The 25,564-nt window shown below is 43.8% G+C and overlaps 1 protein-coding gene across 1 annotated transcript in view; it reads left to right on the top strand.

The window, feature by feature from the left end:
• The window catches only part of Fbn2 (fibrillin 2), a 211,239-nt gene that overhangs the window by 169,397 nt on the left and 16,278 nt on the right, over window positions 1-25,564 (top strand). The window contains exons 42-58 of the mRNA XM_031365738.1: window positions 1,969-2,037; window positions 3,317-3,442; window positions 3,616-3,741; window positions 4,225-4,350; window positions 6,591-6,707; window positions 7,649-7,777; window positions 8,179-8,298; window positions 9,869-9,994; window positions 10,614-10,766; window positions 12,134-12,199; window positions 12,500-12,625; window positions 13,245-13,364; window positions 14,367-14,489; window positions 14,949-15,080; window positions 22,036-22,161; window positions 23,488-23,694; window positions 24,842-24,967. Coding sequence (XP_031221598.1) covers window positions 1,969-2,037; window positions 3,317-3,442; window positions 3,616-3,741; window positions 4,225-4,350; window positions 6,591-6,707; window positions 7,649-7,777; window positions 8,179-8,298; window positions 9,869-9,994; window positions 10,614-10,766; window positions 12,134-12,199; window positions 12,500-12,625; window positions 13,245-13,364; window positions 14,367-14,489; window positions 14,949-15,080; window positions 22,036-22,161; window positions 23,488-23,694; window positions 24,842-24,967 — 2,118 coding nt within the window. The remainder of the gene's footprint in view (window positions 1-1,968; window positions 2,038-3,316; window positions 3,443-3,615; window positions 3,742-4,224; window positions 4,351-6,590; window positions 6,708-7,648; window positions 7,778-8,178; window positions 8,299-9,868; window positions 9,995-10,613; window positions 10,767-12,133; window positions 12,200-12,499; window positions 12,626-13,244; window positions 13,365-14,366; window positions 14,490-14,948; window positions 15,081-22,035; window positions 22,162-23,487; window positions 23,695-24,841; window positions 24,968-25,564) is intronic.

The raw sequence follows: 25,564 nt of genomic DNA, 5'->3' as shown, positions 1-25,564 counted from the left end.
GTGCAGTTTTCCACACAACACACAAGGAACCTTTACATGACCACAGTTTTAAAATTATTTTAGTATTGTATGTGCATGGATGTCTTTATGTTTTTCTGTGCCTGGTACCTTCAGAGGCCAGAAGGGGGCATTGACTCTCCAAGAACTGGAGCTATAGATGATTGTGATCTGCCATGTGGGTGCTGGGAACTGACGGCAGAAGAACAAACAGTGCCCTTGAACACGAAGGCAATTTTTCATAGTCATAGACGCCTGAAGTTGACTGGAGGGGACAGGTGAGAAGTGGATTGTGCATGTGTCACCAAATACTGACGTGGCATACATTCAAACACTTCGGTTGTGAGGATGCTAACATAAGCTCAAGGAGAGAGGTGTGGACAACTTTTTGTTGTCACTTTGACAAAAATACCTGATGGACCCTTCTTAGGGATGACAGGTTTATTTCGGCTGGTGGTTTCTGAAAGTCACAACCCATCACGGGGGTTAAAAGCCGGGCAGAGCAGCTTGCTCCGAAGTAGCAGAAGCTGAAAGCACCATCTTATGCAGAGGGTGTAGATGAGGAGGCAGAGGACAAAGACAGGAGCCAGAAGCAGGTGTGACCTCTAAAGACACCCCCTCCTGGCTGACTTCCACCTAGTATGCCCAACCTCTGAATGCTCCACAGCCTAAAAATAGCAGCTTTGATATGAAGCTCGAGGCCAAGCATTCCAAGAGTGAGTTGGGCAGGGGCCCTACCCCCTTCACATCGAGGCAGCATTGACGGGTGTGTTTAGCCTTCTCTTGCCCATCTGTGTTCCATAAGAGGAGGTGGAGGCATCCTTACCCTTCTCGATTATAAAGCTCCATAAGTCAAATCCCAGATTGCTGGTATGGGAAAATAAATGTAATTTTTTTTTCAATGAAAAGAAATGAAGGGCTTAGGTTTGGGAGACTGGTCTATATGTACATCAGAACTCTGACCTGATACTTGTAAAACCCAAGCAGGGGGTTTACTCTTTCTGATAACTCCTCTGGAGGATGAGATCATCAACAGCAGCAGGGGCTACTCCATATGTGAGCCACAATAGGTAGGTAGATAGGTAGGTAGGTAGGTAGGTAGGTAGATAGATAGATAGATAGATAGATAGATAGATAGATAGATGATAGACAGATTGACCTGAAAGTGGCTACTCTATTAGAAATCATTGAATTGAGCAAGTCTCATATTGATGGCACTTAGAGTTGCACACCATATCCATTTTTACCACTATAGTCCGTAGAGTTGTACATATGTGTATCATAACAGCCGTTGAAAACATTTTGCTCCAACAAGTCACTGTCCCTTTAAGTTTCTGTTGATTTGGTGAATTATAGGTAAGGATTACCCTGACAGCCTTGTATTTCATCTCATGACAGACTGTTCATTTTATTTCTCAAATTTCACATTCCAGCAGGTAGGCATGCTTTAAAAAGATGAAAAAAAAAATCTCGCCTCATTCATGGGTCGTCTCTGGCCTGTGTCTCCATTGCAAAACCTTTTCCACACATCTGTGCCTTGTGCAGTCACTGCCTGTTTAAATTCATGGTTTATCAATAATTGTATATTAAATAAATAAGTTGTATATTGTATAAATTGAATATGGATTCCAGGGCTGCCCCTCATGTAGCCAGGCTTGCTCAATAAGAGCTTCTACCCCTGGGCCATCTCAGCAGCCCAGATTGAACCATCATTAAAGCCCTTTTATCATAAGGGGTAAAAAGTAGTTTAATTGCCGAAGAAGTTTTGCCTTTTTAAATTGTTGCTTACCTTCTGCTACCAGATTGATTAAAAAGTTAGTGATAGAGAATGCCCAGACATCCCTTTGCAGAAGCAGACGTTGTTATCAAATGCACATGGTTACCATGTAAGACTGGCTGTGAATAATATAACACTGTTCTTGTTGATGAAAATAATGGCATAAAGATATTTTAAATGTCTTCATTCCACAGCTGACTTTAAAACTATATGTGGAAATATTCCTGGATTCACCTTTGACATTCACACAGGAAAAGCTGTTGGTGAGTTTGTCCCCATTGTATTTGGGAATGTACATATATACATATGGAAACATATCCATACCCATCACATTTTGTACTCATGTGTCTCTCAATACAGCAGTACCACAAATATCAAGTGATCTGGATTCCAGGCTAATATGCTTAGCTAATAAACCAAGAAACCATGCTTATATACATTGGCCAAATGTTAATAAAACTGTCCTATTCTACCAGCATAGCCTAGCAATTAAATCATGATAATTACTTTGTAATCTCAATATTCCATGCATACCATGCAAGAATGTGGATTTCCCTCATCATGGATATTGTTTTACATGGTTAAATAATCTACCTCATGTTTGTGTATGGGGGCATGGACATGCCTCATGTGTATATGTGCGGTTACATATGTGCATATGTGCCAGTATTTATTAAAAGCTAGAGACTGACATCTAATGTCTTCCCTCGTCTCTCTCCACACTATTTTCTGAAACAGGATCTCTCACTGAATAAAGGTCCCTTATTGAACTAAGCAAACTGGCTGGGAGCTCCAGGGATCTACCCTCTCCAATGCTCCCCATCTCAGCCCTGAGATTATAGATAAATGACAGTGTGCCCTACTTTTGGGAGGACACTAGGGATTCGAAGCTGGGTCCCTATGCTTATGTGGCAAGCACTAACAGACCGAACCACCTCTCCAGCCCCACACCTTATTCTAATTGCCAGTTACTCTTTTCAAAAGTAGATCTTAAGGTTTCAGTATATTTGTATATCCTCCCCTTCATGTGATCTCATTATGAAATTACAGAATTCCTTTTCGGATAAATTACTTCCTTCTGAATGGACTTCAGTTGCTAATTCTATTTTTTTTCTTCATAGTTTAAAGCAATATGATTTTAAGTCTCTATGAAGCAATATACTTGAGTAAATGTAAAACAAAATACATCAACTTAAGGAAACATAGCTTTATCAGAGGAATGGCAGCTATCTGGGTGACCCGACAGAACTTGTGGTTGGGGCTCAATTTCCCCAACTAGGGCAAGAAGGTCTCTTGCCAATTAAGGTCACTTGCTGTGTTTTACAAACCACCTACACTGTTCTAGAGCTCTTTAGGGAAACTAACCACTCTGTGGTCTCTAGTTCTTCAGAAACCACAAGGCCGTTTATGCCAGTTTGTATTTGACTTGAACAGAGAGCATGTACTTCTATTTCTGGCTACACATAGCATCATTACAGGGTAAGGTGGTAAGGACGTTTGGCAGAGAACCACGTGTATTTTACCAAATCCGTTCCATTTCAGACATTGACGAGTGTAAAGAGATTCCGGGCATCTGTGCAAACGGTGTGTGCATTAACCAGATTGGCAGCTTCCGCTGTGAATGCCCAACAGGCTTCAGTTACAATGATCTGCTCTTAGTCTGTGAAGGTAATCTGAGAAATAAACATCCATCTCCCGAAGACTTTGCTATTCATAAGTGGCTTTGAGGTGGGCGTCCGGTTTTGTGCCACCTCTTGTGGTCGTGTTTAAGAGCTGAGGACATGAATGTGACCCCAAAGCGATAGTGAACGGCTGTTCACCTGGACCTATTGCTCTTGCAGACATTGACGAGTGCAGCAACGGCGACAATCTGTGCCAACGCAATGCAGACTGCATCAACAGCCCCGGCAGCTACCGCTGCGAGTGTGCAGCCGGCTTCAAACTCTCTCCCAACGGGGCCTGTGTAGGTAAGCAAGAGGCCAGCAGTGATCAGCCCCAGCAGTCTGCAGGTCCCCTGTTCTCAAAGGGCTCCTTTGCTTTCTCTCCACAACATGCTTTCAGGATGACTTTAGAAGGACTGACTAACTCAGTCTATCCGTCGTACTGAAGCGCTCCCACCGTATCTTTCACATTAGTTTGTTTGAGCAAAGAGGTTGCTTCGGTGGATTTCCCTGGTAGAAAATAGAATCCTTGAGGTCCCAGTCAACCGATGAAACTTGCATGACTGAAAAGCGGGGGCTGGGTCCTTGAAAGGCTTGCTTATTTTCAGTCAGCTATTTTTCTGGTTCATTCTCAGCCTGTCTATAATAATTAATAGCAGCTTAGAGAAACGCATCTGTGCAAAACGAAGGAATCTTAATAAAACTCAGATATGTATAACATGTGTCCCTTACTCTCTCTCTTTTTCTTTCCTTCTTTCTTTCTTTCTTTTTTTTTTTCCTCTGTTTTAGATCGCAATGAGTGCTTGGAGATCCCTAATGTTTGCAGTCATGGGCTGTGTGTTGATTTGCAGGGGAGTTACCAGTGCATCTGCAACAATGGCTTCAAGGCTTCTCAAGACCAGACCATGTGCATGGGTGAGAAGGAAGGGTGTTCTGGTCCAGGGAGTGACGTGAGGCTGGGACTTAAAGACGGATGATGGCACTGTCACATGACCTCCACAACTATGACGTCCCTGCCATGATAAACAGTTTAAGGCTTTGATGTAAAAATTGGCAAGCAGAGACATACCATAGTAGGTTCTTCTGTGCAGAGGCATCCCATAGTAGGTTCTCCAAATGCTCAGCAAGTCTCAGCATTTTGCTCCAGAAGCTCATCTGGGATGGTGTGCATTCAGGCACACTTGGGGGTGGGTGGGAATCACCCACACAGGGCACATTTTGAAGTGCAAAGGAGTTGAAAGGGTGACCACATTAACCTAAGCGCCGTGCAAATACACATCCTTTTTAAAGAGACTATAGCTTAGGGTTTGACAGCATCAATTTGAGCTTTAACTCTTAACATGATTGCAGAAGTGAATATAGCCAGAGTCTTTAAAATTGATTCCCAATAGCCAGCATAATGGCTGCATAGGGAAATGAGAGTGGAGGTTAGGATGTTTCCAAAGGTGCATGGGGAGGGTGCCCTGAAGCTGGGACTGCCACAGTGTCCTAACTCTGATGTCAGCAGGGCCCTGGGTCCCTGCCAGAGTTCCTCTCTAAGCTTCATATTTGAAGGAGGAAATTTTAAATTTAAAACTTGGTTACCCAGATGTAGCACGTTCTCTGTGTGGAAACCCCAAGGCTGTGTGCCCAATCTTTGGGGATTCTAGATGCTTGATAAGTGGATGTGAAAGCCGGGTTTCAATAGTGTGGAATCGTTCCCTTCGTGGGGTATCTGTGCAATGAGGAGCATCTGTGGAAAGCCTCAGTTTACCCACTGCTCCCTGAGCACACCTTCCCACCATGGGCTGCCCCAGAATGACAGGAAAATCCCTAACTGGTGCTTATGTGAAGGATATCACAAGTTCCAGTTCCCTGTCCATGCACTTTGTGGGAATGCTTGCTTACAGGAGACATGGGGTTCTTCTATACTCTTCCAGAGAGTATAATCTGCCCCGCCCCCCCCCAAATTTGTGATATTTACGACTCAGATATTCATATGGGAAAAATCTGCCCCAATATTAGCAGTTCTTCCATGTTACAAGTCAGTGAGATCCTCAGGCTCTCCGACATGGCTCTCCTTCCAAAGAGCTGTGTCTGCTCCTTGTCTGATGGCTCTCTGCAGGCTGGCCTCCCAGCACAAAGGCCCTAAAGGGACTCTAGCCAGTCCAAGTATGACAAGCATGGCTCTGGCAGGCCTTGTCTTCCCTGATTCCCTCTGTATTGTTAAAAAACAAAAACAAAAACAAACAAACAAAAAAAAACCATTAGATTGCATTCCTAAAGCTACCCACCAAGGTCGGCTCCCTTGTTTGGCCACTTCCTCCACCTGAGACTGACTCCCAAGGTCTAGCTTTCTAAGTACTGAAGTCAAGCAATCAAATAAGGGATTTAAGGTGCCCTCATTAACATTCCCAACCAAAATAAATCACCGCATCCTAACATGGGTCTCCCCCTTTACCTTTATAAACCACCAACCGCCATTTGCCTATGGGCCGTACCTGTCTCCTCTCTATCAAGAGGAGTCCTTTGTCCCCCTCCTAGACAAATACCCCTGTCCCCTCTCCCTCATTTCCTTCCCCCTTTTCCTTGTCCTCTATCTCCTGTCTTTGTCCCTTATTCCATGGCCTTTGTCCCTCTAGGGTACATAAGTCTTCTTTGTGCTGAGAGCTTGGTTGTGGGGCATCCTGTGCCGAAACTGATCCTTTCAGACCCTCTGTCTCCTGTCTAGGATAACCTTGCTAACTGTTCATGCCAGGACTTTTGAAACGCTCAGGACTAAATTCTAAACAAACTCGTACTTGGATTTCTCTATTTCATCAAAAGAGCTAAAGTTTTCCCTATAAAATGAAGATACATAAATTCTTTAACAAGTGTTAAGAATGCTTTAATACTTAACAAGCAAGCCGGTGCTAGGCAACACCTCTGCCAGTGACATGCCTCTCTACCCATTGTTGCCGAGAACTGTACAGACCAGTAAGAAATTAAACTGTTCTCTATTTCGTAAGTTTATTCGTTTTGATCTGTCTCTCCTTTTCACATTCTTATTTTTATTAGATAAACATGGGTCCCTAGCATGGGTTCCTGAGGGGGAACTAGGTAACGAGTAGTGGGGGCAAGAAAATGCTAAAAGGTGAATGACCAGTTCTAGGTAAAAGTTGAGTTCTTCTTGGTAGATGTTGATGAGTGCGAGCGGCACCCTTGTGGAAACGGGACCTGTAAGAACACTGTTGGATCCTACAACTGCCTGTGTTACCCTGGCTTCGAGCTCACTCACAACAACGATTGCCTAGGTAAGTCTTTCTGTCCGTTTGTCCTCCGTCCTCCTTTATCCCTACAGATTGTACCGAAATAAAAATAAATAAATAAATAAAACCAAGAGCACAGGTGACTTTTGTTGTTAAATGTGCTACAGCCGTAGGTTGCCCTCGGCAATCTCCGTTTCCAGCCCTTTCTCAACAAATCCAGCCTGTCAGGGAAAAAGGTCACTGAGATGTCTGTAAGTGGATCGAGACTGATTTATAGCTTAGGCTCTCTGTCCCTCTTGGTGAGACAGAGAGGGACTCTCTCTTATTCCCATGCTACCTCACAAGTTGTATGACCTTGTTCCTACTCTACACTTGAGCCCCCGCAGATTTCTACACACACGTCTGTGTCTTAAAATTTGCTTCTCTATCAGCTTCAAAAGCCTATATACCAAAAAATACAAAAAAAGGTCAGCAGACAGGTTTTTGAGATGAACCCTCAAACCGCAACTGTGCTTGGTATGGGATTTCAGCTTTTGCCTCACAATAGCATAAACTTAGGACATGTGTACTGATGCTGGAGAGGCTCCCCAAGGAAGTGGAGTAAATATAAGAAAAAGGGTAACACCGGTCTATTCCCTTTGTCATTTGTGTACAATCCTTATGTACAGGTAAAAGATCTGCAAATTATTCAGTTGGGTTACATCCCATAGTCCTTTCTCCTCTGCCAAAAGGCATGCTTTCCAACTGGAAGAAAAAAAAATGGAAAGATTCACTTTCAACCTGTAAAGCTCTACCTGTTTATAAATGTCTAAATTATAGCTCACACCCTTAAAAAAGACGAGGAGGCCATCGGTGTTCCTGTTCAGGGATCCCGTCCTTAAAACATGCGCCATTTTCTTTCCTGTTATTAGAGTGCAGTGTGGACCTTTTGTCTATGTGCGTCAACACGCTCCCTCCTGAAGCACTGACTCCTCTTTGCTTTGCAGACATCGACGAGTGCAGCTCGTTTTTTGGCCAGGTGTGCAGAAACGGACGCTGCTTCAATGAAATCGGCTCCTTCAAGTGTCTGTGCAACGAGGGTTACGAGCTTACCCCCGACGGCAAAAACTGTATCGGTGAGGAACTGAAGCTGCTCATCCCGATGAGACAGTGTGAACCCCCGCATGCATACTCAGCTCACCCACACTTTATCATCAGATTGCAGGACCGCCATGACTTGTGTCGGGGTAGTAACTGCCAGTTGGGAAGACATTGTAGGGAGAGTTTTTACTGGGGACAATGCATGAGGCTATGTCTCAACAAGCATATGTGAAGAAACGAATCATAAGGATTATCAACCTTAGGAACCAGCTACGATATCGGAGGAGTGACAGGGTGCCTTTGTCCATGGTGACCCAGCAGATCAGAGGCCCAAGTGGAATCTATATTCCTGTCATTTAACAGACAGATGTCTGCAATGATTGTCATGTGCCTGGGTTACATTTTTTTTTCTTTTGGCCTTCTTTTCTCTCTAAAGATACTAATGAGTGTGTCGCACTTCCTGGCTCCTGCTCTCCTGGGACCTGTCAGAATTTGGAGGGCTCCTTCAGGTGCATCTGTCCTCCCGGATATGAAGTGAAAAGTGAAAACTGCATTGGTGAGGATCGGGGTTCATTCCGAGGTCATGGGGCATCAGGGAGAAAAAGAAACATCAACCCCAGCCACTGTGCACGTACAGCCTCCGGGGTTAAACACATGGCTGCCTGCATCTGTTTTATTGAACCATCAAAAATGGTCGGGTTAGCAGCTTAGGGATGTGGGCTTGTTTTCATCAACAGAAGTCTTACTGCTAGTCAAGGAATTTTCATCATAATCCGTAGCTGCGTTCTAAATGTCAGGAAAGACTGTCCACTACATTTTAAAAATGTCTACAATGTAATCTTTGGCACATGAATTTACAATAGCTATTAAAGGTGTCCAGGCTCATGAAAATATGAAGCAGAAACCTTGATGGTTCTCTTGATGTTTCCCCTCTTGGGAAGGCACTACTTCTACAAAAATAGAAAATATTAATCCCTTTAGATTGCTGATGTCTTCTACTGAAGCTGCCAGCACAGAACACTGTTCAGCCTCAGAATGGAGTCTCAGAATGCCCCACAGACATGACAAGGGCGACCTCTGCACAGCACACTTGATTTCTCCTTCTGGGAATTGGTTTTACTGCATGATTGGCATCGGAAGCAGCAGCATCTAAGCAAGGCTTTCCTAGCACAAAAGGATCACAAGGGATGTTTTTGTCTCTGAGGCTTTGATTCTATCACCCTTGTCAAGATCCTAAAGATAAATAGTTCAGATGTTCATATTTGAGACGGTTACAAAGTGAAAAGGGTTATGGACTTCATAGAATTGAACTGTGTTTCAGACCAAGCGATTAGGTATTGGGAGTATCCCTAGTCATCCTGGTTAGTACATATAGTTTTTTTTATATAAGATTTGGTCTCATTTTACTAGCCAAGATAATAAAAACATAGTCAAATAGTCAAATCAACTTGGTAAAAAGTTTCTTGAAAGGTTAAGATTATCTCTGCCATTTTGTTAAATTTTGTTTGGGAGATATGAAAGAGAAATTCTTATTTGTGTATGTATATACACAGATGATTTTACAGCAAAGTAACAAAGAAATTCTGTTGTCCATCAATTCCTTTCTCTAAAACTAGCAGTATTAACCACAATAGTGTGGTGTGTGTGTGTGTGTGTGTGTGTGTGTGTGTGTGTGTGTGTGTAGGATAGTGTATAAGTCTGTGTGTATGTGGTGTGGTACGTCTGTGGACAGTATTCATGTATAGCAAGTATATGTGTATTTGTGTGTGTGTGTATGTAAATGTGTGTATTGTGTATGCTATGTGTGTGCATGGTGGGAAGTATGTACTCATATATAGTATGTGTGTGGTATGTATGTATGTGTGCATGGTGTGTGTATACCCGTGCCTATGTACAGGTGCTATTGCCCTTATTCCCTTGAAATGGTCTCTCACAGAACCTTGCACGAGGCTCGCAGACAGCTAGCAACAATTTACCTTACAAGGATAAATAGGCCAAATGCATAGTGTCATCTGTAGTTCCATCAGCAGATACCCTTTAATGAATGACTGTTGCAGTATGGACAAGTAGATTTATTTTCAGCTGTAGGAAGGAATATTGATTAACAAACTCTTACTGTTCTGTAGATATAAATGAATGTGATGAGGACCCCAACATTTGCCTTTTTGGTTCCTGCACCAACACCCCAGGGGGCTTCCAGTGCATCTGTCCCCCCGGCTTCGTCCTGTCTGACAACGGGCGGAGATGCTTCGGTAAGTGGCAGACTGACCTCATCTCTCACCTTCTCTCTTCATCATGCTAGGGCTTTCTTATGACAAACTACAGTCTACTCGTAACAAACCGTCTGCGACTGCAACCCAGATTTCTCAGTAGGGACTCAGACGGACAGCCCGTAGAACACTCTGTTAACGCCATTAATGCATACTCTCTGATTTTATTCTAAAAGGAAAATTGTCTCCCTTTATCGTAACGAAATGGCTCCTGGCATGGACTGTTATTTATCAGTACACGAGTCGCCTTGGGCACAGTTTAATTTACTGAAAGTTAAATTCATTGCTTTTATACAGCTTTAGTGGGACAGTGAAAGGGGGAGACTGTGGGAATATGTTCCCGACTGAGGCTAACTTTACAAATCCCCAAACACATCATAAAAGCATTTGAGATATAATATACATCTTGTATGCTGATCAGTTTAAGCTAGCAAATGAAAGTGAGTCATGGAGAAGGCCCAGGCCCATCTCTTAACTGCTGATCTTGTGTGTGCCCTGTGTCCTGCCCATGAGAAATGTTCGGTCAGAACCAGTTGTATCCATATTGTTCGTCTGGTTTGAAGAGCAGTGAGGAGCCGTGACATTTGCTTTCCCCAATCAGATACTCGCCAGAGCTTCTGCTTCACCAACTTTGAAAACGGAAAGTGCTCTGTACCCAAAGCCTTCAACACCACCAAAGCAAAATGCTGCTGCAGCAAGATGCCAGGCGAGGGCTGGGGGGACCCGTGCGAGCTGTGCCCCAAAGATGATGAAGGTGAGAGCAATGGCGGCGGGGGGAGAGAGAGAGAGAAAGACAGACAGACAGACGGACAGATAGATAGAGAGACAGACAGACAGACAGACAGACAGACAGACAGACAGACAGACAGACAAAGACAGAGACAGCAGGGAGAGACAGAGACAGAGAGAGCAGAAAGAGACAGAGACAGAGAGAGACAGAGAGAGAGCAGAAAGAGACAGAGACAGAGAGAGACAGAGAGACAGAGACAGAGAGAGACAGAGAGAGAGAGAACCTTGTGTTGTTACTATGTGGAAGGGGGAGTTATACCTTTGCATAGAACTCTATCAGTGGTTCTGGGAGCAGCTACTTGGCAAGACTCCCCCAACATTCAGGTCCAGCACGTGTACACTGAGACCACCCACTTATCTTTCCTTTCAAAGCGTTAGTACTACTTGCACTCTGAAGACTTAACTGCAGAGGCCCGGGCAGAAGAGGCAGGGAGAGGATGGAAATTAAACTCCACATAGCTTCACAAGTCGCACGTTGAAAGTGCTAAAGACTAGCTTGGCATTAGAGCATCGACTGAACACCAGCAAGGCTAGAATTTAATCTTTACCATCAAAAGGAAATACATAGATAAGAAAACCCCATGTCAGTATAATTTCATGGGCTGTGGTTCTCATAATGTTATGTAAGATGCTGAGAACTAAAATCAACACAGTGACCCAAAAGCTCCCAAAGGACCCATCAGCACCAGTGTTCTGTAGAGTAACTCCCAGTGAGATCACCCTGGGGAGGGTCACCAGATTAGGAGTGGTTTCTGTGTTTAAAGGACGGGGAAGTTTTTGGACTTCCTGGTGTTAGTCAGAGCCAGAGTCCCCAGGGTTGGTGGTACCTCAGTAGAAGCTCCGATAGCCTTCTCTGAGGCTGCTCAGTGTTGGGTATTGAAACAAAACAAAATGGCCAGGGGCAGTGGTGTGAACCTTTACGCCAAGTTCAGGAGGAAGAAAAGACTGGCCCTGTCTACAGGGTAAATTTCAGACTCTGTTGCAAAACAACAGACCAGGAGAGAAGGGGGAAGGAGGGAGGGAGAGAGAGAAAAAAAGAGAGGGGGAGGGATGGAGGGGGAGAGAGAGAGAGAGAGGGAGAGGGAAGGAGGGGAAGAGAGAGAGGGGGAGGGAGGGGGAGAAAGGGGGAAGAAAGAAGGGAGAGAGAGAGGAAGGGAGGGAGAGAGAGGAAGAGAGAGGGGAGGGAGGGAGAGGGGGAGAGAGAGGGGGAGGGAGAGAGGGGGAAAGGAAAAGAAAAGAAAAGAACACACCCCTGTTAAAGATGGAGTTGTACAGCATTAACTGGTTCTTAACATGGATCTCTTGAGTGATGGAGAATTGGTTTCTCTGTAGTTGCCTTCCAGGATCTGTGTCCATATGGCCACGGGACAGTCCCTAGTCTTCATGACACACGTGAAGGTAGGCTTTGGCATCACTTATTTTTACTGTCACAGTTTATAAAAATAAATAAATGTTCATTTTATAAATCATGCCAGTTTTAGAATGCCCTGTAGTGTGTTATACCTAAAGAATGATTATAATAGTTTATGAACCATATATATTATATATGTGTGTGTGTGCCATATGACTGTACTGATATGTGAAATATGTTTTTCTGACAAAAGAAGTATGGATGTTCCATTCATGTTAGATGTGTGCTTAGTAGATATTAACATATCTTTTTGTATGAGTGAGCTCATGAGAAGTGTTATATTTTAGATGTCAATGAGTGTCTTGAGAGCCCAGGCATTTGCTCAAACGGTCAGTGTATCAACACTGATGGATCTTTCCGATGTGAGTGTCCAATGGGCTACAACCTGGATTACACTGGAGTCCGGTGTGTGGGTGAGTATTGGCTCTCTTTGCCATAGTTCAGATGGCCTGTCGTATTCTCCTATCTGCCCAAAGGCCCCTGGGGTAGCCTCAGTGGTGGTGGTAAGATTTAGAAAACCAAGATGAGCTGATAACAATATCTTTATCTCTCCTACATTTTGCCATGCAACTTGACTCATTATGAGGATGGAGTTTCCTATCTGTCTTTAACCAAATATACAATCTCTAAGGCCTTGGGATATAGTTCAATGATTGGTTATATTTGCTTTGCATACACAAGGCCTTAGTTTGGTCCCTAGCATTTAAACCAAGCAAACAAGCAAGCAATAAACAAACAAACAAAGAAATAATTGATGAAGCCTGAGTAGAAGAGTAACTAAGAGAATTATCCGTTTTGTTTTATGTCTGTGCGTACTTCTTGAAGCAGATGTCCACATATAGTCTCTGGATTTGGGACTGCTGCCCAGAGCATTACCATCTGGGACTGAGAACAAAGTGGCCCTTCAGGTCACTTTATGTAAAGGCTGACCAGGGCCAGAGGGAAGGTGCTGGGTGCCGGATGGGGGCAGGGGGTGTCACCATGCCCTTGAAACGTGTCTGGGCCTCAGCACAGCTCACTCTTGTCTTGCAGACACCGACGAGTGCTCCATCGGCAATCCCTGCGGGAACGGAACGTGCACCAACGTGATCGGGAGTTTCGAATGCAACTGCAATGAAGGCTTTGAGCCAGGGCCCATGATGAACTGTGAAGGCAAGTCCTCCTGCCCTGAGAATCATCTGTGCTCTTCCTTTGAGAATACAGAATTAGTCTCTGAGAATTGTCTCCACCTTTAGTCACTGTGTTATCCTCCAGTTCGTACTCATCACGGGTACGGCGTCCTTCACCTCATCAAGCAGGCCCAGGAGTTCTTCTACGCCCCTCAGCTCTTGACAGCAGCCCCTGAGCGGCTCAGGACTGACCTTCATCACTTTCCCTGTCTTTAAGACTCCGTTATGTTTTCTCTATTTTCGTGTTTTCTCACTAGAGTGGTTAATTTTTAATTTGTCCTCTGGATATTGGGAAGGATACATCGTGGACTCAGTGACACTATGCTCACGCCTTTTTTCCCCTTTCGCAGAGATAACTGGTGTAGACATCATCGCAGCCTGCTCAGGCCTATGAAGGCTCGAGTTTCAGTTCTACCCTTGGAACCTACAAGCTAGCTAGCCTCTTTGGGGTTTGTCCCAAGCATGCATACTACAGTCAACAGTCTAGGCTATGTGCACAGGAAGGAAGAGAGTACACCATTTCTCTTTTCTGGCGCTCCTTTTTCAGAACTTCATTCACTCTGGAGCAGCATAGCGACCTCAAGATTGTGTCCCCTGGACAGAATATTGGGAAGTTTAGATTTAGCAACCAGGCTGCCACCGGCAGGATGCTGGTCGCCCATAGGGTGCTGGGTCAGGAGAAGGGAAGAGGGGAGGAGACGAACCAATCGTTAATGTTAGTTCCTGTAGTTTCCTAGCCCTGAGTGTTTACCCATCACCACCACTCCAGGTAGCTCCAGGTAGCTTCAGCATAGAGCTGTGAACTTACTGGAAGACAGCTTTGCCAGGTACGATATTGTATGTACCAGAAGCAAAAGTCCTGGAACCCTGTTGCTTCCTATATGACCTGTGAGAAAGACGCATTAGTGTTTCTTTAAAGAAATAATCAAGAAGGCGATATATAATGAGTCTCTCACACCGAGCACATGCCCATTTCTTTGGCCAGACATCAATGAGTGTGCCCAGAACCCGCTGTTATGCGCTTTCCGCTGCATGAACACTTTTGGATCTTATGAATGCACGTGCCCAGTTGGCTACGCCCTCAGGGAAGACCAAAAGATGTGTAAAGGTAAGGTCGTTGTCAAGGGGAGAGCTGTAGCTTGACTTGCTTCCTACTTCACCCATTGACTTCTCCTGGGCATCTTTCTCAGAGTGTTTTACACATACACACACACACACACACACACACACACACACAAAATGTGGCAGCTTTGCTGTAGACTTAATCTCCTGGATAACAGGACACTTAAAAGTCTGGGGTAAGATGACTGGATCATCCCATGGCTGTCACGGGCCCAGGCCCTTATTATAGCAAAAGTCACCCTTCCCTGAACTCGTTATTATAAGGACCAGTCCTGAAAGTGTTATACATCTGGACTAGAGCCAGATGTTGGAAAGAGTGGGCATCATTATGACAACATAACAAGAGTCAGAAGAGAAGAAGTATGACTTCTTTTTATGCCTAGCCCACTAAACAGAATGTTTAACTGTTTTTTCCCCCTTCTGATGCATTTTTAATGTCTTCTAGATCTGGATGAGTGTGCTGAGGGACTGCACGACTGTGAGTCTAGAGGCATGATGTGTAAGAATCTGATCGGCACCTTCATGTGCGTCTGCCCCCCTGGCATGGCCCGCAGGCCCGATGGAGAGGGCTGTGTAGGTAAGTCCCAAGCGAAGGTCTCTGAGCAACACTCTCGCTCCAAGCCAGATCTAACGTTGATCCCAGGAGAGCTAAACCTAAGCCAGCTCCTTTCCAGGCTGGACTGAGGCTAGCCTTCATGATCTCGGGGGCCCAGGGTAGCACACGAAGCTCTGGATCATGCATTGGGGGGGGGGGGTCTTCGCACTGCTGTAAACTGTGTGGGGAGGGTGTTATTTGTGAGCCTCTGTGAGTCTAAACCATCAAACTTAGATGTGTACCTCTACCCATGCAGCCAAATGAAAGTTTAAGGTTAACAGTCTCACCTTGGTGTCCTCCTGTGAGTGAGGGGAGTAGATAAGGAGCAGTCCAGCAGCATCGTCTCTCCCCATCACCTAACACTGCTGAGCTTCAACGCACTCATTTTTAAAGGGATGAGGTAGAGCTATTACTTCATGGCCCATGCCAGTCTGGCCTCATGCAAGCATGTCACAGCTACTGCGGTCATTTTCTGTGTCCTTCTTTTCTAAAGCACTGTCTGTCACCTGAGCCACTGTAGCCCACTACACACTGTACTACACTACACTGTAGCCTGAGAACAGGGGCTGTTTTTACTGAGAGTCTGCTACTCCCCTGCCAACCCCCACTACCTAGGAAAACTGAGGTCTTTTTTGTAAAGAAGCAGCAATCATCATTAATTTTCCTGTTTCTTCAAAAGCGAATACCAAAATAAAGAATAAGATTTCTTACAACAATATGAACCAACCAGTACCTCCCCAGAGCTCCCAGGGACTAAACCACCATCCAAAGAGTACACATGGAGGGACCAATGGCTCCAGCCGCATATACAGCAGAGGATGGTCTTGTTGGGCATCAGTGGGAGGAGAAGCCCTTGGTCCTGTGAAGGCTCGATGACCCAATGTAGGGGGAATACCAGGGCAGGGAAGTGGGAATGGGTAGGTTGGTGAGCATGGGAATGGGGAGGAGATAGGGGGTTTTGGGAGGGGAAACAAGGAAAGGGGATGACATTTGAAATGTAAGTAAAGAAAATATCTAATAAAAATAAAACAAACAAAAAAGATTTCTTAAAAATGAATCTCCACACAGTTGCCTGCTACTCAAAGTTAGAACAGGGAGGGAGGGAGGGGCTGCAAGTGGACACCCGGGATGCCTATAAGGGATGGGAATGCTATAAGATTACACTGTGGTGACAGTTGTACAAGCCTGTAATTGACCAAAAACCATTAAACTGCATACTTACAAGTTTTATGGCATACAAATTATACCTCAGTAAAGCTCATTTTAAAAAAATGAAGCCACCACAGGAAAAGAAATACAGGGCATACAGCGTTATGCTGTTTGTTCTAGCAAAAAAAATAAAAATAAAAAATAAAGGAATGAAACCCAAATAGCCATCATAGACACACAGATAGATGCACAGTGGCGTGTGTATACTAGAAAATACACATAGCTGTTAAAATGAGTATGATAAATATATGTACATCCAGATTCAGAAATACCAATAAACGTGGAGCAAAGCCATGTAAAATAATGTGTCCTTTTGTAAGAAACTCCAAGTAAGAGCATGTTTCCTGTAGGTACGTAAGCAAGCATGTCGAAGACATAGGAAATGCTTTAAAAAGAAAAATCATGGGTCACCCCAGGAGTGAACCACCAAGAAAGATATCTCAATTAAAGGTTATTAGTCTTGAGTGGTTTTTATCTTTATCTGATGATTTTGATCTTTGACAGGAGTGAATTCCTAAAGAACACGTATAGATAGCATAGACCTTCAAAAAAGCAGCACCCCATTAAATTCCACCTAAAACTCTAACATATCTGCCCTCTTCCTGTCGTCGCCCCTAACTGCCTGGGACAGTGAATAAAGAAAACAGGTTGTTGTGGTTCACAGCTACGGACTGTCTAGTCCGTGACCAGTGGGCCCACGCTTTGAAGTTATGCCCAGGCATCTCACTGCAAGAGGGAAAGCACTCATCCCATCAACGAAAAAGCTGGAGGGAGGCTGGGACTGGGGTTCCAGCGCCCCCTTGGTGGGGGGCGGGGGGCAAGTCTCCAGTGACCCTGGCACCCTCTTAACTCTCCTCCATCTCCTTGAGGTTTCACCACCTCCCGGTATCACCATCTGGTGGCCAACCTTTAGCGTACCCGCCTTTAGGGTACATTCAATATTCACATTATGGCATGGAATGTCTTGTGACTTAACAAACTCTATTGATGAAGGTCACTGTGTTGTTGTTCTTGTCCTTTTTTTTTTTTCAAGTCCCATATTAGGAGTTTAGTTACATAGCAGTTGATTCAAAACCACTATCCATATAACACTTGTCCATTTTTGAGGAATTCACCTAGGCTCCAAAGTCTAAGCATATGTTACTCAAATCTAGCATGAAGCAAAATTGTAATGTGTAGAAAGGAGGAGAGAACCTTCTTGATTGCTGTTCCTAAGACACCGGGTTTGAATACGTGATCCCAGGTGCCGCCGGTGCCACAAGCTGGAGCCACTGTGGCGGGCCTCGGGACTTGCATCTTTTATCGTGTATTTTTATGATAGAATGTACAGGTTCTTAAAGAGTTTTTCAGATCCTCAAGCTTTTCATTATAAAATGCTATGGGATAGGTCATTATGGTTTCACAGTTAGAAATCCCACACAAATAACAAAATACTAGAAAAAATAAAGTGTTTGTAAAATTTCAGGTGGAAAATAAAGTCAAAATGAAAAATGCACATTCATGGCATCAGAGTCCAAGACAGTCTCTCAGAGTCCATGAGAAGCAAGGGACTTTATGGAGGACATAAAAAAGCCCCCACAAAGGAAACTTGATCCTGCCCTATATTGTAATCAAACAATCACTTCTTGAACAAGTCACAAGTAACAAAATCTAATCATCAGGAAAAAATATATATGGGGATGATTAAATTTGGTCAAAATGCATTTATAAGCATGTGAGATTGTAATCTAGAAGAAGGCAGTGTTTATCTTAACGGTGGCATAAAGAGCTGTCCTCCTCAACCTTGAAGATTTGAGAAATGTCGTGGGAGGGGGGATGAGTCCTGGGCTATCTTGACTTAAAGACTCAGCCACAGCAGATGGTGATGGGCGTCTTTAACCAGTGCTTACAGTTCCAACCACAGCGCAGTGGTTTGGGGGTGCGTTGTCCCTCAGACCTTATCCAGCTATTTCCATTTTCAGAGGTTTGCTTAGAAGATCAGGGGCATAGTGGACGAGAGACATGGGAGCATTTTTGTGCAGGCCCCATTCCACCCTGCAGTCCCCAGAAAGGCAGGCATCAGTGATGGGTTGGCACCATGCTGTTTAATTATAGACAAACAGGGCCAGACATGGGCATTTCTAGAGAGAGGACGAAAGGTCAGGGACGAAGCAGACACTAGAGAATCTAAGACTCTCTATGTGAGTCTATGAGACTCTGAGAGTCTATGTGCTTTCTGACTTTGACTGCAGAGGTCATCTGATTTAGTATAATGCCCCAGGGACAGAAACCATGACAGATTTATTGAAGACATTCATAAGATATATATATATATGATATATATATGATATATAATGAGTTGAAACTATAGATTCTGCTTTACACTATTGACCTGCTGGGTTACTTTTTCAACAAGACTGAACAGTTTACACGAATATGTGAGTAATGAAGGCCGAACAGAGGGAAAGCCGGGAAGGAAGATAAGAAGTGGACTCTAGACAACTGGAAGGGAAGGATGATTTGGAAAAAAAAAAATCACTTTAACAATCTTTGAGGAAGATAATTAAAGACCCCTGAATAGTTTTAAAGCTATTGAAATGTGGAAGAAAGGACAACAATGATAGAAGCTCACAAAAGAAATGGGCCCACATAGGAGTTTAGAAACCTCTTTAGAAAGAATGGAGAAACGGGATGAGGGAGTGATGCTGGAGAGATGGCTCGAACAGTAAAGGTGAGGTACATACTGTGCAGGCATGAGGACCTGAGTCCACCCCACCACAGCCAAACAAAATCTGAGTTCATCAGTGAGTACCTGGCATGCTAGCTTTGGAGAAGTGAAAATCAGATTTCTGGGACTTGCTGATTAGCCAAATGATGAAAACCAGGTTTCGGGAGACACCCTGACTCTCAAAAAAAAAAAAAAAAAAAAACTGGAACACAAAAGGGGAAGATATCATGGTTACTCCATCCTCCGTGTGCACCTACACACACATGCACATATGCGCATGTGTACACATGTGAAACATGTCTGCATGCATACGTGTATGTGCACACATTCACAAAATAGAAATGACAGAAACCACAATTAGAAATGTGGATATAGGGCTTAGAGAGATGGCTCAGTGGTTAAGAGCACTGACTGCCCTTACGAAAGTCCTGAGTTCAAATCCCAGCAACCACATGATGGCTCACAACCATCCTTAATGAGATCTGACTCCCTCTTCTGGAGAGTCTGAAGACAGCTACAATGTAATTACATATAATAAGTAAATCTTTAAAAAAGTACAAAAAGAAATGTGGATATAGAACAGATCAGTAAAATGATACAAATGGAAGACAGCTATTCACAATATGCTTACAAATATAATCCCTTTTTTTAAAAAAAATGAAAAGAAAACTAAGCAAATAAAAGATAGTGGAATATATCTGAGTATTTTAGAGAAGTTCTTAGGGGAAAGATTTAAATCCCCCATCAAAAGGAGCACACTGCTTCATGAAAGCCCTTACACAAGAGTCACCCATTAACTTAATTATATTTAGGAAATGTTCACCGTGTTTGTGGTGCTGGCAGTACAGAATAAACTGGTTTCATTTGAGGTCAAATCTCTCACTTCCTCCCTGGCTTGGGAAAAGGCGGCCTGAACAAATAAAGAAACAGACAGACATGGTAATGTCCTATAGTGCTAATTATGCCTTTTAAGAAAAATAAGGTTTTGCGATTGGTTAGGAGTTACTTTAGAGAGCACCTCGGGGTCTAATGGAGTGACCCTGGGAGCTGCAACATAGACTGGAAAAGTAATGTTGTTAATAATGTCATTCCTGTGGCAGCAATGAAGGGGACCTTGCTGGAGCACGTGCCAGAGTATGGCATCCAGGGAGGCCAGAAGGGAAGCAGGAACACTGTAGTCACAGTGGAGAGTCTGGCTTCATGGCAAGAGCCTGAAGGCAAAGTGCTTTGTAAGGGCTGGAATATGCCATGAATGTGAAGGAAAAAACAAACAAACAAACAAACAAAAAAAACCAGAAAAAAAACCTAGTCATGTCTTTGACCAGCCTGTAATCTTGTATGAGCTGGACTAACTATGTCTCAGACTGCTTGCACGAAAATAAATCATAATCTTAAGGACACTTACCTCATAGGATCATTGTCACAGCTAATGTAGGATAGCACCGAGCAGATAGTAAAAATTCAATTAAATGCTAGCATTGTTACTCTCTAATTGGCACTGTTCAAGAGGTGATGTCATTTAGGCGGCTATTTAAAATCATCCGGAATGGGACCACCGTCTTGTGGACAGATTTAAAAAAATAAAAATGAACTAATCGACTTCTGGGATTGCTGATGGCTGATTGACAGGACAGAGGAAGGAAAAGGAGTATAAAAGATGAAAAAGATTGTTAATTGAGTAAGTTGATTGGAAGGTGTTACTGTAAATTTCTATGGAAAGGACTAGAAAAAGCAAATATGGTTAGGAGCACAAATGACTGTTGGGTGTATTGGATATGTGTGATTGTAGGGTGTGTTGATGTGTGTGACTGTGGGTTGTGTTGATGTGTGTGACTGTAGAGTATGTTGATGTATGTGACTGTAGGATATGTTGATGTGTGTGACTGTAGGGTGTGTTGATGTGTGTGACTGTAGGGTGTGTTGATGTGTGTGGCTGTAGGATGTTTTGATATGTGTGACTGTGGGGTGTGTTGATGTGTGTGACTGTGCAGTGTGTTGATGTGTGTGACTGTAGGATGTGTTGTCGTGTGTGAATGTTGGGTGTATTGGATGTGTGTAACTGTAGGATGTGTTAATGTATGTGACTGTAGGGTGAGTTGATGTGTGTGACTGTGCAGTGTGTTGTTGTGTGTGACTGTAAGGTGTGTTGGATGTGTGTGACTGTAGAGTGAGTTGTATATTTTTCATATCTCACTGATATTATTACATATACAAATGTATCTATGAGGCAGAGGTCTAAATTGCTGACAAATGCATATTGTATAAATGATCATGAAACTGACATGGACACCAGGAAAAGATCGCAGAGAAGAGGCAGCATCTGAGTGCTGCATGCTCCAGTGCTGTTGAAAACCCACAGGATCTGCTAATAAAAAGACAACACAAAAGGATGTCAGAACACTGAAGATTAAACAACTAAGGAAGGGAGCGATTTACGAAAAGGTGACATTGGTCGTGAGCTCCCTCATATTGAAAACCATCAAATCCATCTCGCAAAAACTCACAGAATGTCATAAAAACCCAGTAAGGATGTTGGGAATTTTAATAAATAAGTTTTTTTGTTTGTTTTACTTGTTACTTGTGTGTCACCAAGCAACAGAGTGTGGCTCCCTAAGTTCTCCTTCCTATTAACTGCCCTCAGAGGCCACAGCAGCGCTGAGGCCCCGATCCCACTCAAAGCCTTCCTCCCTGGTCCCCACCACCTCAGTGGACCATCTCTCTTCCCACTGCTGTTTCCTCCCCTTTCAGAAGCTGGCCCACTTCTTCCTCTCTGGTGGAGTGTCTCTGGTCCACAAGGACACCACTCCTCTTCTACAGGGACAGGGTCAAGAAGAAAACTTTCAGAAAGGAGCCATCTGGCTGGATGAGCAGCGGTCATGTAACCGCTTTAATCCCGCCTCCTTGGTATCTTGTCAAGGGCTTTTAAATAGGATAAGAACACCAAAAAAAAAAAAAAAAAAAAAGTTAGGAAGCCAGGGTTTTACAAGATGCTCATTACTCGCATTTTTTTTTCCTATGAAGACGAAAATGAATGCAGGACCAAGCCAGGCATCTGTGAAAACGGACGCTGCGTTAACATCATTGGGAGCTACAGGTGTGAGTGCAATGAAGGATTCCAGTCAAGCTCCTCAGGCACTGAATGCCTTGGTAAGTGAATGCATGACGATTTCCCTGGGTGAGTGTCGCATGTATATGATGTCATCACAGAACAGCTCCACACATCCATCCTTGCCTGTTGAACCGACCTTGTACAAGATCAGTACTCCACATGCCTCCGCCTACAGATACACATCTATTAAAATGATGTATCTGTACGCCTCCGCCTTACATGCCCATGTAGAGTCTAGGTCCAACAACCTGAAATAGTCTTTCCAAAGGGGAGATGAGTTAAGCTCTGTGGAAAAAGTGACTTCAGTAAGACTGACATCAGGAGATGATTTCATTCCGAAAAGAAAATATTTTCGGTGTGAGGTGAGCTCTCCCAATACTAATGCAAAGCAAACGCCACACGTTTCAAAAGCGCAGCGGGGGTTAATTTTTACATTACGGTCCAGAAAAAAAAAATGCTTGACAAAATAATTTCAAATTGGAAAATAACCTCATGGGCACTGTAGCACGCTGAGCCAATGCTGAAATGTATACACTGTAGCAGATGAGGTTAACGACGGCAGCTGTGAACGTAGGGTGTGGTCACCTTTAAAGGAAACAGAAAGAGGATGGGTGACCTGGTGGGTGGAGCCAAGCATCAGATGCTCATCAGCCTGCTGCCTGTATTCCTAGGGATATTTTTATACCCGACAATGTATCTTATTATCTGTTGTCTCCAATCTAGATCTTTACCAGTCATACGTCTTTAAAGACACTCTATGAGGAAAACACTCCTTTCTGCTCATATTATGGTTTTACTAGATCAGTCGACTTATAAAAGCATGCTGAAGACTTTTCTCCATGCTTACATCACAAAAGCCCCTTACTTATATTAATCTGCTATCTACAGTGCACTAAGTCCTCTCACTGTAGACAGTAATAGAATAAATACCAAGTAATAGAATAATAGAATAAAATTTATAACATAGTCTTGAATTTATCATTTCATTTCCTACCTATCATCACTTTGTCTAACAGGAAAAAACTTAGTCCATTGTTTTTTTCCTCTTGGCTTCTTCTAGGAATATAGCTCCTAACCATTTGCCTGTCACTTTCATTGAGTGAAAAAGAATATACTTCTATTTCTATTGAATAATTCATTCAATATTCCATTGAATAACTTTTGTCAAGTTTCATACTCAATTCATAGTATAAACAACATTGGGAGGGGGTATTGTCAACAAACAATTGCTAAGCGTCATCGGCTGTTCATGCAAGAATACTCTTGAGTTTAGAAGGTTTTGCTGAGAAGCAGAGCATCATGGTCCACTGAAAACTAAGCTGACCAATACCCAGCCTTGACTCTCGTCTTGTGTTCTGCTCCAGACAACCGACAGGGTCTGTGCTTCGCAGAGGTATTGCAGACCATGTGTCAGATGGCTTCCAGTAGCCGCAACCTCGTCACAAAGTCGGAATGCTGCTGTGATGGTGGCCGGGGCTGGGGCCACCAGTGTGAGCTGTGCCCACTTCCTGGAACCGCCCAGTACAAAAAGATATGTCCTCATGGCCCGGGATATGCCACTGATGGAAGAGGTAATGTGCTGAGGGGACTTCAGGTGTCGTGTCAGACCAGTGGATTTTATACATCCAAATTAATGTAAAAGGGTAATTTTATCAAAATTCTGTCAAAGTCTGGTATCCTATGCATGAATCAAAATAATATTCTTGCCTAATGTTATATGCAGGGGTGTGTATGTATGTGCACAAGTGCATATGCACTTGTATACACGTGTGCATGGAGGCCAGAGGAACTCTCCCAGTAGGCTGGGCTGGCTGGCTTGTGCGCCTTAGGGATTCAGCTGTTTTCATGTACCTTACCAACCCTGGCCTTTTGAAATTCAGGGTCTGGGGCTCTAACTCATATTCTCATGCTCTCAAGGCAGGCACTTAACCCACTGAATTATCTCCCCAACCCACATTCCTCAAAACTTAAGAAATCTACCCCTATGTCAAACCTAAGGGAGACTTTACTATTCTCACTTCACAGAGGATGAAATGGAAGCACAAAACTACAGTAACAATAAATAATGTCCCCAAAAAACATGGGAAAACCCAAAGGCCTTGGGCACTAATAATCTCCAAACTGTGCTTGCCTTGTTTTAAGAAACGGTGCTTAGCTGAATGTAGGTGGGAGTTCATTCTATTTTCAGGCTACTCCCACGCTCGCAGGTTTCATAATTAAGTAGAGGTTTCCACTCTTTGTGTACATGCAACCAAGCGTTTTGTGGTTGTTATGTCAGATAACTGCTTTCCTCCATTGCCGTATAGACTCCCTGGCCGTATCTGACTGCTAACTGAAGCCTTTATTCAGAGTCTTAAGGCTGGGAACTGGAGGCCCAAACTTATGTAGAGTAAATTATCACATATTTCAAGTGGCATCTTTCTAAAATGTACCAAAAATCGTAACTCCCTCTTAGACTGCAAAACCCGAACAGTCCGGCATGAGCATAGCCCTCCCTTGGTTTTTCTCCCCTTGTTTCTCTTTCACTGCCTCTTCAGATGCCTCTGTTTCCCTCCCAGGCTGCCATCCCCTGAGAAGTGAAAAGGGACTTTTCCAGAACTTCTCTGGTCTTTCCACCTCACGCCAGTCCCTGAACTCCTCCTCGCTTCCCACTGTCTCCACTGTGCACACATTAGCTTCTCTCCTTTTTTTTTTTTTCTTTACTTTCTTGCTCTGCAGATATTGACGAATGTAAGGTAATGCCAAGCCTCTGCACTAACGGCCAGTGCGTCAACACCATGGGCTCCTTCCGGTGCTTCTGCAAAGTCGGCTACACCACGGACATCAGTGGGACAGCTTGTGTAGGTAAGATGTGGCCGTACACCCAGGGCTTAGCAACCCCTGCTTCCTACAGAGCAAGCACAGTCAGGGGAGCGCTGGCCTATTCATCACTACACTGGCCGGAAGTCTCAGTAATGATCCTCTTGTTTTGTTTGTTTGTTTGCTTGCTTGCTTGCTTGCTTGCTTAACTGTGTGGGTCACAGGGTCCAGGTCATCTCCGATTCTGTGCAGTGGGGGAAACATGAAAATTGAAAACTGATCTCTCTTATGTCTGCTTCTCTCCCTCACCTTTTGCCCCTTTGTTCCTCCTCTCTCCCCGTTCCCTTCCCTCCTCTCTCCACGTAGTCATGGCCGGCCCCTACTTCTCTACTCTCTCCTTCTCTCTGCCTTCCTCTGCCTCTGCTACCCTCTTAACTCCCCTCCCCGTGCCCTAAATAAACTCTGTTTTATACTAACAAAAAGAAAGAAAAGAAAAAGAAAAATGAGTTTTCAACATTTTCTATTTCAACTGAAAATTTACAAACACATACCTCTCTGGTAAAGAAAAATGGGCTTTTCTTTATGGATGTGGTGTGTTTGTATGTGAGGCAGGATTCATTTTTATAGTTTCTCATAAAGTGA

The sequence above is a fragment of the Mastomys coucha genome, unplaced genomic scaffold (genome assembly GCF_008632895.1).
Source record: "Mastomys coucha isolate ucsf_1 unplaced genomic scaffold, UCSF_Mcou_1 pScaffold13, whole genome shotgun sequence".
In the NCBI taxonomy this organism is placed as follows: domain Eukaryota; kingdom Metazoa; phylum Chordata; class Mammalia; order Rodentia; family Muridae; genus Mastomys; species Mastomys coucha.
Note: the sequence above shows the minus strand (reverse complement) of the source record. Positions and strands in the feature narration are given on the sequence as shown.